We start from the raw sequence: 13,345 nt of genomic DNA, 5'->3' as shown, positions 1-13,345 counted from the left end.
AGGCCCAAAAATGAGAGGTATATAAATATCAGGTGGACCACACCACATGAAAACAATAGTGATTGGATATCCATCATTAAAATCCTCGTAAGGCCCACTGTACCATTTATTTGGCATCCAATCTGTTTATTAGGTCATACAAGCCTAGATGAAGGGGAAAAACAAAAATCATCTCGATCCATAACTTTTCTGGCCCCCGAAATGTTTTTAATAGTTGATGCTCATTCAACACTGTTTCCTGTAATGTGGTCCATTTCAGATTGGGATATACCTCATTTTTGGTCTCATGGCATAAGATGATCTTTAAAAATAGATGGACGGCATGGATTAAACACATACATCATGGTGGGGCCCACATAGCACCAACCACTAGCCATTGGCTACTGTCAGGGGAAGTAGCCAATCTGTTCCCCTTATTTGTGGTGCGGTCCATTTAATCTTTGGATATGATTCATTTTTTGGATAATTCTCTAAAATGATCTCGAAAAATGGATGAACAGTGTGGGTTGATCCCAAAATTTCGGTAAATCCAAAACTCAAGTGGACCATGCTACACGAAACAACGTGAAATAATGATTTCCACCGTTGATACCTTCCTTGGGCCCACAGTAATGTTTATTTGTCATCCAACCTATTCGTAATATCAAAAAGATATGAATGAAGAGAAAACACAAACATCGGATTGATCCAAAACTTCTGTGGCCTCCACGAATTTTTCAATGGTAGAGGTTCAATCACACTATTTCTTGTGGTGTGGTCCACTTGAGCTTTGGACATGCTTCCTTTTGTTCTTTAGACCCCAAATCATCTGTTAACATGGATGAACAGAGTGGATAAAATAAATAATTAATGATAGACCCCACAGAGTTTACTCAGGGTAATTAGTAAATCACCTAAATGGAGTGGAGAGGGGTTTCCTTTCATAATCATATATTGGGTTTGCCTATATGTGATTCAGATATCCAACCCACTCATTATATGTGTCCCACTTGGATGAGGGGTCAGACCAAGTTTCAACCGCATCCAAAACTCACATGGGCCCCACCAAGTTCTTTTATATTTTTTAGGATCTCTTCACATGGTTTTAGATGGCATAGCCCGCCTGAGTTTCGTATACGAATGATTTTTTTACATTTCTCATAACCTGAAGGGGACACATTAAATTCACGGTGTTGATGTTCGACACACATTATGATGGGGCCCACAAATCTTACTAACATCAACACTTAGGTTCTCACGAGGTCAATAAAGTTAGGTCACAATTTTGACCAAAATATTTGCCCCATTTTACATGTCTGGTCCATTCACACTATTTTTCTGATCAATACTCAATTTCACAAGTTACTCGTCCCGATCAGGTTACATATGAAAAAGATATTGGGCATACAAGATTGATCAACAATTTTAGTGAAATTTAATTTAAACATCTGTAGTTATTTACTCTTTAATCTGGACTGATTAATTAGATTGTCCAAAAATGGTTAGAGGTACAATTAGTGGATGTGCCTAATAATTTAGTAAATTTTTTTTTCCAAACGCAAATTTCAATTTCCATTTAAAAATAACATTCTTTTTCAAAATGTATAATTTTGAAAACATTTTAACAAAATAACATTTTTATTATAAATTATTTCTTTAAAAAAAAAAAATTAATACAAATTCTAAATTTTTATTTTCAAAATTTCAAAATCTTTTCTCATATTTCAATTTTTTTTCTCAATAATTTCAAAAGCATCATTTTATATTCAAAATTTTTCTCAAACATTGTTAAAATTTTAAACTTCTGAATATTCTCTTTCATGAGATATTACAAATCATTTAAATATTACTTTTTAATTATAACAAATAAAAAATATTCCACTCATACGATATAAAAACTATACACACACACACACACACACACACACACACACACACACACACACACAGAAAAATGGAGGATTATTACCGACGGCTTTTGTTCGGCGGTAAAAACAATTAGCGACGGTTATCAGCCGTCGGAAAAAAAAAATTAAAATGTCAGTCATGACAGGAATTTTTGGTGCATGGCAGGAACCTTTTCCCGACGGTTTTAGTTCGTTGGCAAAACTATCATGCTTTCTGTCGTGGTGGCAATCTTTGGACCTTGGCAGGAACCTTTTCCCAACGGTTTTAGTTTGTCGGTAAAAAGCAAATACATTGTACCAGATTTGTACCGACGGTTCATGTCCGTCGGGAAAACCACATTTACCGATGAAAATATATTTCATCAGTAATAGCATTGTACCAAATTTGTGCCGATGTTTCATGCCCGTCGGGAAAAGAACTTTTACAAAACAGTTTTCGTCGGTACTAACATTGTACGGGATTTATGCCGGCGGTTTGTCCATCGAGAAAAACACTTTTACCTACTAACATTAAATTTCTTCGATAAAAGTAAATTTTTTGAATTTTTTTTCAAAAAATTCAAAATAACCATTACCAACGAAAATTTTCGTTGGTAAAAAGGAACTTTTACCAACAAAATTGTAATTTTCGTCGGTAAAAGTAAACTCTTACCTACAAAATTTCATTGGTAAAAGTCCTTTTTACCTACGAAAAAAATTCATCAGTAAAAGTTTCGTCGGTAAAAATCCTATTTCTTGTAGTGATAGTGTGGCCCACAGAGATGTGTGGCGTGGCCCACCAGATTCATGTCCCAAGGGCGGCCCGCTGTAATGTGTGGCGTGCTGAATTGATGGCTTAGCCCACCTGTTGTGCAGCTAAACTGATGGTCTGGCCCACCTCCATAAATAGTGAGGCCCACAGATGTGGTACAGCCCACCCGTTCCCAACATGGTGCGGCCCATGTTACATATGGTGTGGCCCACCTGTTTTAGACAGGGTGCTGCCCACAACTATTGTGGTGAGACCCGTCGTTATAGCAGGTGAGGCCTACTGATGTATGTGATATGGCCCACCTAAAGTTGCTGTTATCGGCCCAGTTCTGGGCTGATTTTCAGATTGGTCCAGGGCCCACGTCAAAATCCATACACCAGCTCTTAGCATAGCCAAATGATGGTTGTTTTCAGCCTATTCACGGCCCGCATCAAGGTCTGCTTGGGGCCTAGTTTTTAGATTCATTCACATAGCCGGAATAGCGGGTTTTCAGCCCGTTGCATAGCCACGACAAAGGCTGGAACAGGGCCCCGATTTTTGGTTCAAACCATGGCCCACTTGCTAGCCATTTTCAGCTGATACAGAGCTTGCTTGGGGCTAGTTTTTCAGCTTGATTTCGGCCCCACACATGGCCATTTCTTAGCCCGTATGAGCTCTGAATTCCTACTCTAACCAGGACCTACTTATTGCCCAAATAGAGGTGTTGTATAGGCCTGATTCCAGCCCGAGATACAACATCTTTTAGCATGGTCTCGGCCTAAAAACGCATTCATGACTCAGCCTAGATTCAGCCCGACCCACAGCCATCATGTGGCCTGGCTTTGGGCTGAAACTGAGCTGTCCCCTGGTCCCTGTTTTGGCCGGTAACACAGCCATTATTTGGCCTCCTATTGGTCCCAAAATACCGCCACTGTTTGGTCTTGTTTGGGTTCTGAAATACAGCCATTGGTTGGCCTGTTTCCAAATTGAACATTCGGTCATGGTTGGCCTGTCTTCAACCTGAAATGCAGCCATTGGTTGGCTTGCTGTCAGCTCAGACTCGTCATTGTTTCAGTCCAAAACAGAGCCACTACTCGGCCATCATTTCAGTCCAAACAGAGTCTTGTCCTGACCGGTTTTTTTTTCAGTCCGACCCAAGGCCATCGATTGGCTTGGTCCTGGACTTGACTCACTGGCCTATTGGAGCTTGGCATGGCCTGTCTTCATGGATTGAAGGAGACCGGCCATAGCTCGCACATCGATGACATCGGTTAAAGGAAAAAAGACAAGGGGGAGAGGCCATTACCTAGTTCGAAACTTGGTGGGGCAACCGCCAACCCGACCAAGTCGAGATGAGGCAGGGTATTCAGCTGAACTGAGCACTCAGCTCACACCTCTCTTCTCTCTCTCCCTTTCCACTCTCTTTCTCCTCTCTCCTTGGCGTCAATCCCAAGAGCTACAGGGCTCTTTATATAGCTGTGAGGGAGAGAGTTCCAATGGTTGGAAATGCACCAGCACTCCCTCCACCAAAGAGGGAAAACTGCTTTATGCTTTACCATACATAGGCCTCTGCTCGGCCATTTTTGGAAAAGAGAGAGCACAGCTCTCCCTGACGATGGACGGTTGGGATTGCCTGATCAGGACGATCACAGGCCACCCATGGGGTCCCAGATGGGTCCCATCTCATGGGTATCTGCCACATGCAACGTATTGGACGGTTGCAACCAATCTCTCCCATCCATTTACAAGGGCTCAAAAGCCTATACGGTTGTGGTTGGCGTGGCCCACGATCTTAATGGACAGTTTGGATTGCATGGAAAGTGGTCAAGGTGGGCCACTTTGGTGATTGAAAACAACCAGATTCAAATGGAAAATGGGGGGAGAAATCCATCATTTTGTTCTTTTTTGCAAGGAGCTTGGTCAAAGCTCCTTTAACCGGGTTCATACTTCCAGTGCATGTTGTGTACAACAGGTGGGGTGTACATGCACCCATGTGGGGTCCACCTCAGTGGTTTGTGGCAAATCCAGTCCGTCCATTTGTCATGGGGGACTCATATAGGGGCCCAGGCCCAGTTTGGAGCGGGGCCCAGGCCCAGGTGGGTCATATCATGCTCTTCAGACCTAGTGGTCAGTATAGCCGATCCAATGGCCGGATTGACTTGACTTTTGGTCCCAATGGCAAAAAGTGGTGCCCAGGTGCAGTGGTGATTTGATTTGTCGCCTACTATTCCGTGAAAACTAGCTAATAGGATGTTTGTTCATTACCTCCTTACTAATTGACTTAAGACTGTTTTAATCTAAGGAAATTAGTCAGTTGTTACCTTCTTGATTGCCATGGGATTCTGTCTCATCTCTTAGGGCCCTCAGATGGATGGCTTTCATGCTGGCTGGAGTTCACATCTTGTATACACTGTGTTCAACTAACTAGTTACTCTGTTATTTTCCATTAATGTGGACTTAAGAAGGTAACACCCGTGTATCATGTGAACGGGGTGTTACAAGTTCTACAAGTGGAACTTACCATCGCAAGGTTATACGAAGATGATCCATTAAAGCCACATATGGAAAATATTCCATCAAGCAGCATAGGGCAAACAGTCTATACCAAGGATGTGATAAAAATGGGATTATCCCCACAAAACCACAAGGGCATAGGCGATCAACAAGATAGTAAGTCCACAATAAAGAAATTTCATTTAATCTATTAGTCAGAATGGCAACTAGTTCGAGGACTTCCAAAAACACCATAAAGTAATCACAAGTGGTGAAACAAGCCACGTACAATATCAATAGTACTTATCCATAGAAGATGTTTCATTTAAACTAGGATAGAGATAATTGCGATCCATAGCATGTTCAGATGCTTGAATATAAATACAATGACCAATCATTTATGAAGAATTCACTCAAGTATAAACTACCATTCATTATCATTTTGACTGAATATTAAATTAAAAAATTGATGAACTAAATGAACTAAGATAATTATCATGATGTAGAAAAGCTTGAAGGTAATCTTCACCTCTCAAGTCGGGTCCACTTTTCAACATTTGTTGGAACATGCTGCACACTTTAGGATCAAATCCTTTCTGGTAGGACAGAAATGATCTCACCACTGGCCAAGATTGGCTAGATTCGGGGGCCAGCTGAGTCGACTTGGTGCTACTCAGCTCTCGCGCTGCTTCTCTTACTCTTCTCTCTCCCTTTCTCTCTCCTTCTTTCTCTGCCTTTTTCTAGAAGTTCAGAGGTGCCCTGAACCAGACCGGTGATTGGACTGGAACTCAGAGGATAGACTGAGTTATGCCAGTGAGTCCCAACTCAGCAGCGTGTCAACTCAAGTTCCCTGCTCCTGTCGATTCTCCCATACTCTATCCTATCTCATTCTTCTTATCTTCTTCTTCCTTTTCTATTTCTCTTCTTCTCCCTTCCTCCTTTCCTGTTGGAAGGCGTACAGCAATGGACTCGATTGAATCTTTCTGACTCACCTCAATGACTTAATCAAGTCAAGTCAGTTCGGTAAAGACAATATAAGCTCCGATTTTCTCTCTTTTCTTTGTCTTCTTCTTCCTCCTCCTTCCTTCTCTTGCTTTCTTCTTTTCTTTTGCTCTTCCTCTCTTTATTTTCCTCTTCCGCAGCGTCCAGCAACTCGGCCCAACGTGAGACTCAATCCGAGTTGGACTGGTGAGGCAGTGAGTTAGCGGCTAGATGGGTCGTTTGGGCCCTCTCTCTCTCTCTCTCTCTCTCTCTCTCTCTCTCTCTCTCTCTCTCTCTCTCTTTCTGGACTCAACTAGACGGTGAGTCAGAGACCCGGCTCAGTTTTGAACTGAGTCAACTCAGTGCAGCAATCACAGCGATGCCCTCTCTCACCCTCTTTCGACCCTAAAAGGGCATCCTTTAATAGGCTATATTAGCCTATTCTAGACGGTTCGACTGTAACTAATCGATGGGATTAGTTATGAATTTGCGGCTCATAATCGCGAAAGTTTCCTATAGCAAACTTGGATTGTGTTTACATGGCTGCAATCCAATGTTACAGTTGGATTTCTACACCATGGCCCACCGAATGGATGGCCTTGATCGTGAAACAAGACTCATTGTAAGATGGTGGGTAGCCACGGTTAACAGGGAAGATGACCTCTTCGACAATGGCGGTTTCATGATGAGTGGCTAATCTGGTGATCAGATACGTATGGATGGTTTGGATGAGTCCACCTATCACTGCGGGACCCACTTTTCGGAGGAACATTCTTCCAAACTTGGTGCGTTCCGAGATTTTCGGTCACAGGTGGATTTCTCGAGCGAGGATGAATTTCTTGTGAGACCTCTTCATTTCACTAGATAGGGCATTGTTTGCCCTAAAACGGACGCTCCTGATGTATTCAAAGCACCTTCTAGAAACGTCCCAGCGGTTGGGATCAGTTCTTCCCATTAACAAAAAGATTCTTTTTGCTTTTTCTAGTTAAGGAAAAGAACCCTAAAAGGAAATGAACAAAAGGTTGAGATGGAAAAGTGGAGCTGACTCGAATTGCCAGTTCATAAGAGGAACTGGATTTTCGTTCTTGGAAATGAGCGCACGCACCTGTTTGTTTACACCGGAGATCGTGTGCATGCACACGTACTTTGACGCGCAAGAAGGGTGTCAGTTTGGACGGATTTGAACGACTGAAGAGATGGACGGTTTGGATTTTTAAGACGTGCAGTGTAGGTGGGCCATGATCGATGTAAACGAATGACACTTGTTCGTTGGCAGAAAATGTAAAAGAAGAAGAGGAATTTTCCTCTTCGGCGTCGAGTCAAACACAGTTTGACCGGGTCCATAGCCTGGTGCACCGCGGGTGCGCACTTACTATGGTACACACACCTTAAGTGTGGGGCCCACAATGATATTTTGTGAAATCTGATCCGTCCATCAGGCCCCACTGCCCTTAATAAATATTTAGATCAATGATTAGGTAAATCCAATGAGCAGGTGGGCGACACTACTTACCTTTGTGAATCTTATTAACGTTTACTGACATTTTAACGGTCAGATCGAACTGAAGATGAACATCAACAGTCCAAAGTATTCTAGGCTCCTTTTGAGTGATAGTCTGTAGTAAATTTAGGGGTCATATAACCAAATGGTGAGGATTAAGTTTAAGAATTGTTAGGCTAATCTTGATCCAGTGGTTAGGAATGTTTAGGCCTTCTAAAGTTACTTCCACTTTTACTGATTTGAGGTGTATATTTATAATAAGTTTAATTAAGCAGTCAGATCTCCTATAGATGTGGATCGAGTCTCTCTTGAGTTCTTTAGTCGTTATGATATAGAAGTATGGTCCATTCTTCAAGTTCATGATCACTTCTACTGAAATTTCCCTTAGACGTGGCTAATCGCTATTTGATCACTTAGTCTCTTATTCAAGGATAACGATTTGGTGACCTTAAATTCTATTATTTAAGTGGCACACAAGACTTTGTAACTACTGAGATAAAGATCTATGGTAGATCTCCCAAATCAACGATCAGATGGCCAATCTCTGGATGAAGATTACTCTTAGTGGTCAAAATTTAGGCTAGAATGAAGGTAAATGTTCAAATAAGATATGTTTGTATTTATACTAAGTTAGGTTATACGTAACACCTGAGTGCTGAAAAGTATATGGATGTTACATCACACGTGCTACAATCACTTCATCAAATTTTCCTCACAAATTGCCAAAATAAAGAGAAGGAAAGAAACCTTCTAAACTCCTTATGAATGCATGATTAGCGAAATACATGGATTTTAACTATATCATATAAAAAGAAAAGCTAGTTATTTGCTGGTGGCTGATGAAACCATGTTCTTCCTCATGCCGTGGTAGGCTGTCATCATCTTATCACGAGGTGGGAGATTCTCTTTGATAACTGGAACTTCGTTGATATTCTTGGCCCATGCATCGAGTGATGGGAATCGATAAGCATCGAATAGCTTCATGTCCGCCGCTTCCTCCATCGCAGGGAGCCAATGCGGAATCCAACCAGCCACTATATCTACAAACCCGATCGTCTCTCCTCCGAAGAATTTCTTCCCTTCAAGCTCTGCATCGAGGGTCTTGAGCGCTTCTAATGAGGATTCTATTGCTTGTTCTTGCTCTTTTCCTTGCGAAAATAAAGCAATGCGAATGCTAGAGAAACACTGCATCATTATATAGGAATGTATCATTAGATCTAATTAACCAACTAAACAGATCTATAATTCTGTTTGGATTCTTCTTAACTTGTGGGCATTGTAAATTCCCATGTGGGGCCCACCAAAATGAGTGCAGTATGACCACAACAACCCATATGACCCCCAAAAGAATACACTGATTGGAAGATCAACCACTAGGACATGGGTCTTCCATCTTACTTAGGACTTAATTGGATGGTTACAATCATCTAATTAGCATGACTTTGGGACCATGTGCAAGCCATGCTGGAACCCAACTACCCAAATGTACCATGATCGTTGGTGGGCCGGCTCGAACACCACATTGGATGCCAATAAGTTATCAAGAATTGATTATGGATCATTGCAACCTTAGAATATATACCTAAAAGAAATTGATCTAATTCTCTAAAAAGCTCAACTTGAACTCGTAATCAGGTTGTGTTTGGGGTAGATTTTAGTTTCCCCATACTAGAGTCTGATTTTACCCAAATGTATGTTTTTTGTATAGCCTCATCGAAGCTGGAATAAAATCTTTAGATTTTACCCAAGTTGTGTTTCGATGCTCAATTGAATTAAATTCCAATAATTTGATTCAATTAAGAGTAAACCACCATAGCGGACAACTAGCTCGACTCCAACTCTACTTTGCATCCCTTTTCATGTTAAAGGTAAGAGTGTGTTTGGTTGCATTAAATATATTGAAATTTTGTGATATTTCATAATTAAACAGTCTAATTTGGTGCAATTTTCATGATATTTCATAAAACTCAGCGCAACCAAACACCCCCAAAAATAAATAAAATTAAAAACTCGATTAACAAATGATAAAAAGACCACCTTCTCATCGGCGAACTTGGCCCAGAACCGTGCCATTGCTCGCTGGTAAGGATCTTCAGGCAATATGGGATTTTCCTTCCACGTTTCATCGATGTATTCGAGAATGACGAGCGATTCCGTGACTGGATTTCCATCGTGCAAGAGCACTGGAACCTTCTTGTAAACAGGATTGTACTTCAAAAGCAATGGACTTTTGTCACGTAGATTTTCATGGACGTATTCGTATGTGATTCCCTTGTGCTTAAGGGCCCATTCAATCCTATAGCAGAGAGGGCTTGGGAATGCTCCAAACACCTTCACTTCTCCTCCCATTTCCATTGAAATTTCAAGCTGTGGAAGCTCATCTTCTTTCCCTCGCTATTTATATAGATACATTCAAAGAACTAAACATGACGCATGCACGTACGTCAATCTGGCTGTAAAAACAATGGACCCCATTTGGGTAGACCTTTGCGTTCATTTGATGATCTCAACCATCTGTTTGGACTTTTCTGAAATTGAGCTCCTGATTTTTTTTATTTTTAACCATCCATTTGACTAAGTCAACAATAGTTGGATGGTTAGGACCATATGATCGATCGTTGTGAGTCATTTCCACCATTTGAGCGGTCCAGATTGCAGTATATCTACAACATGTGTAGGATGGAGGGGTGGGCGCCAGCCGATCGAATGATGGTGATGGTGATGACTATGTGGTCTGTTCGGTCAAACATGGAGAGTTGTACTGACGAAACAAATGATCTTATGGGCCAAGTGTATGAAAACCTTCCAATGCATGTAGTTTCATTTGGACATGTCCAAAATCCATATAATCAATCTGGACCATCCACTAGGTCAATGCTACTCTTCCATGGCATTCAATTGAAAAATCTCAGCAATTGAATTCTCCTAAACATACCTGACTGGACCTACCTCCTATAAATGATCTAGTCCATCCCTTTGTGATGCCGCTGTCTAGGCTTTTTGGGCAACTAATTAGAATTATTTGTTATGGTAACATATTAAGAGTGGCCCGGACCAAATGGGCCGTCCAATTGATGCTATGGATGATCCAGATGTTCAAATGCAATTAATTGCTTTGGAAGGCTGTCATCCAGTTTTGACGGTCTCTCTAGCGAAACGCAACAAGTCGACTTCCTATGGCATCATGGCATACGCAACATTGGGACTTTGACCGGATTGGCATTCTTCGTATGGCTAGATTCTCGATAGAGATTCGAACTTCCAAATATTTACCCTCTAACAACTCTTAAGAAGTTTTTTATACCAAATTACTCTTCTCCTTAGTCCAGTAGTTAAAATATTTATATAAAAAAAAAAGTTACACGGTTTTTTGAGTGAATTAAAAGTAATATAGTATTTAATGCTGAGAAATTCACGTGAATGGAAGCCTTTTTTAGCGTGGGTAACGCCAAACTCATGGGGCCCACATTGATGTATGTATATAATCTACACCGCCCATCATTTTTGTCGTGTCATTTTTGGGCTAGGGCCCAAATATCAGCTTGATCCAGTACTCATGTGCACCACATAATAGAAAACAATAGTAACAATAGCACCCACTGTTAAAATTTTACAGGCTTAGTGTGATGTTTTGTTAGAAGTGGATACTACCCAAGTCAAGACTTTTTGGGTCCACGGCAAGCTGGTTGACAAGGTGGACGGAATAGATCACCCAATTGTGGGCCCCAACCCTTATTATTTAAAAATAATCAAGTTATTAATTACATGAACTAGACAACCCCCACCCTCAACGCATGACAAGCACAAGCCTCAACGCATGACAACCACGACCCTTACCATGTTACAACTACGACTCTTGCCATGTTACAACCATGACCATTACCACGTTACAAAGGTCAGGGTCATGATTGTGTATATATAATCCACACCTTCCACTTACTAGGTCGGCCCAAATCTGAGCTAGAACTATCTCTTGGGTGGGTCACACGATAGAAAATAGTGATGGTGATGGCACCCACTGTTGAAACTTTCTAAGGCCCACTATGATGCATGCGTGTATTGGAACTTGCTAAAGGCATGGCTCTTCAAGCCCACAGTGAGCTGGCTAACCCAATGGATGATTTGGATCTTGCAAATGGACACCACACAGATGAAAAATTACAAAAATAATATTAATACGAGAAAAAAAAAAGGTTTACATGCATGCCCAGTAGCCATCAGAGGGCGGATGCCATTTTTAGGCGTGGGCGAGGCTCAACTCATGGGGCCCACGTTAATGTATGTCTATAATCCACACCGCCCATCCTTTTTGACGTGTCATTTTAGGGTTAGGGCCCAAATATCAACTTGATCCAAAGCTCTTGAGGGACACATAATAGAAAATAATGTGACAATGGCACCCATTGTCGAAACTTTCCAGGCTCACTACAATGTTTGTTAGAAGTGAACCCTGCCTAAGTTAGGATTTCTTAGGTCCACGACGAGCTACCTGACAAGGTGGACGAAATGGATCAATCCTAATTCACTTAAAGTGAGGAAGATTTTGAGACTCAAGAGCCATACACTCATGTTTTGATGCAACAATTACTTCCAATAGCGTATGAAGGACATTTCCTCCAAACATGAGCTCAATCCTAATTGAATTAAGTGGATTCTTTAGAGATTTGTGTTCTAAGGTAGGCCAGATGCAGGATTTCAAGTTTCTTGAATCTCGGATTGCTTTAACGCTGTCATTTAGAGATGATCTTTCCGCCAGCATTCTTTGAAATCATGGTGCATTTACCTATACATTTAGCCAGTGAGGCAATGTTAGTCGGACCATTACAGTGGATGTACCCCATCGAAAAGTGTGTTTTAAGGTCTCAATAAGACCTTTCATTTATCTTATTGTAATAGATAAAATCATGTATACTTATATGTCTATTATGTGACTATAGGTACCTACAAAGACTAAAGTCCTACATTTGAAATAGAAGTTGGCTAAAGGGTTCGATTGCAGAGGAATACCTAGCTAAAGAATGCCTAACATTCTGCTCTCGGTACTTACATGGTGCTAAGATAAGATTCAACAAACCGGTTCGAAATGAGGACTTTAGGGATGCGGCAGTAGGTTGTCCATTGGGAAAGATTGACGTGTTTATTATCGAATATGTTGATAGGACACAACCACATAGATATGTGTTATTCAACACCAACGCGGTCGCACCATTTATAGAGTAAGAGTAGTTTTATTTGTAATGTCAATTCATAAGAATCTCACTTGTTTACGACTTATTCATCGAATTGAATAAAATGCAATGAACACAAGAAAGTGATTAAGGAGGAGATGCCCCGAAGAGCACCGAGGATCCTAGAATGCATCCACAATGAAAAGTTTTCAGATTAGCTTGGGAAGCACGTGGACTATGTTGGGAATGATTGAAAAGGCCGAGCTATATCTCCTAGAGGGGGGGTGAATAGGACTATGCCAAATTAAAAAATAACAGCAGAATTAAACAATAAGATATCCAAATGAATTGCAAATAATCAAAGGAAGCAACAACCTCAAAATTCTAGTATTGAGACGTTGATACGAATGTTGTTTTAAGGACAACCTTACACCATAAAAACCAAGGGTTTATGGCAGGACAACCTTACTAGAACGATTCGAGTATCAAAAACTCAAACTGAAGAGGAATAAAAAGGAAATAGCAATAAAGGAAATCTAAACTATTACAACATTCCCCACAATGCTAAAATGTAAAGATTACAACA

At 40.9% G+C, this 13,345-nt stretch overlaps 1 protein-coding gene across 2 annotated transcripts in view; it reads right to left on the bottom strand.

Moving 5' to 3' along the window:
• The window catches only part of LOC131227509 (glutathione transferase GST 23-like), a 41,938-nt gene extending 31,967 nt beyond the window's left edge, over nucleotides 1–9,971 (bottom strand). The window contains exons 1-2 of one of the 2 annotated variants that reach the window (XM_058223293.1): nucleotides 9,629–9,971; nucleotides 8,320–8,776 (exon numbers count right to left, since the gene is read on the bottom strand). In XM_058223293.1, the coding sequence (XP_058079276.1) occupies nucleotides 8,414–8,776; nucleotides 9,629–9,946 (681 nt within the window). In that variant the 5' untranslated portion in view covers nucleotides 9,947–9,971 and the 3' untranslated portion in view covers nucleotides 8,320–8,413. Of the gene's footprint in view, nucleotides 1–8,319; nucleotides 8,777–9,628 lie in introns of those variants that run through there. The other variant, XM_058223294.1, reaches the window with a different exon arrangement.
• Between the last annotated feature and the right edge of the window lie 3,374 nt (nucleotides 9,972–13,345).

Source organism: Magnolia sinica, chromosome 15 (genome assembly GCF_029962835.1).
Source record: "Magnolia sinica isolate HGM2019 chromosome 15, MsV1, whole genome shotgun sequence".
Taxonomy (NCBI): domain Eukaryota; kingdom Viridiplantae; phylum Streptophyta; class Magnoliopsida; order Magnoliales; family Magnoliaceae; genus Magnolia; species Magnolia sinica.
The sequence above is the reverse complement of the archived record's forward strand: the minus strand, read 5'-3'. Positions and strand labels throughout refer to the sequence as shown.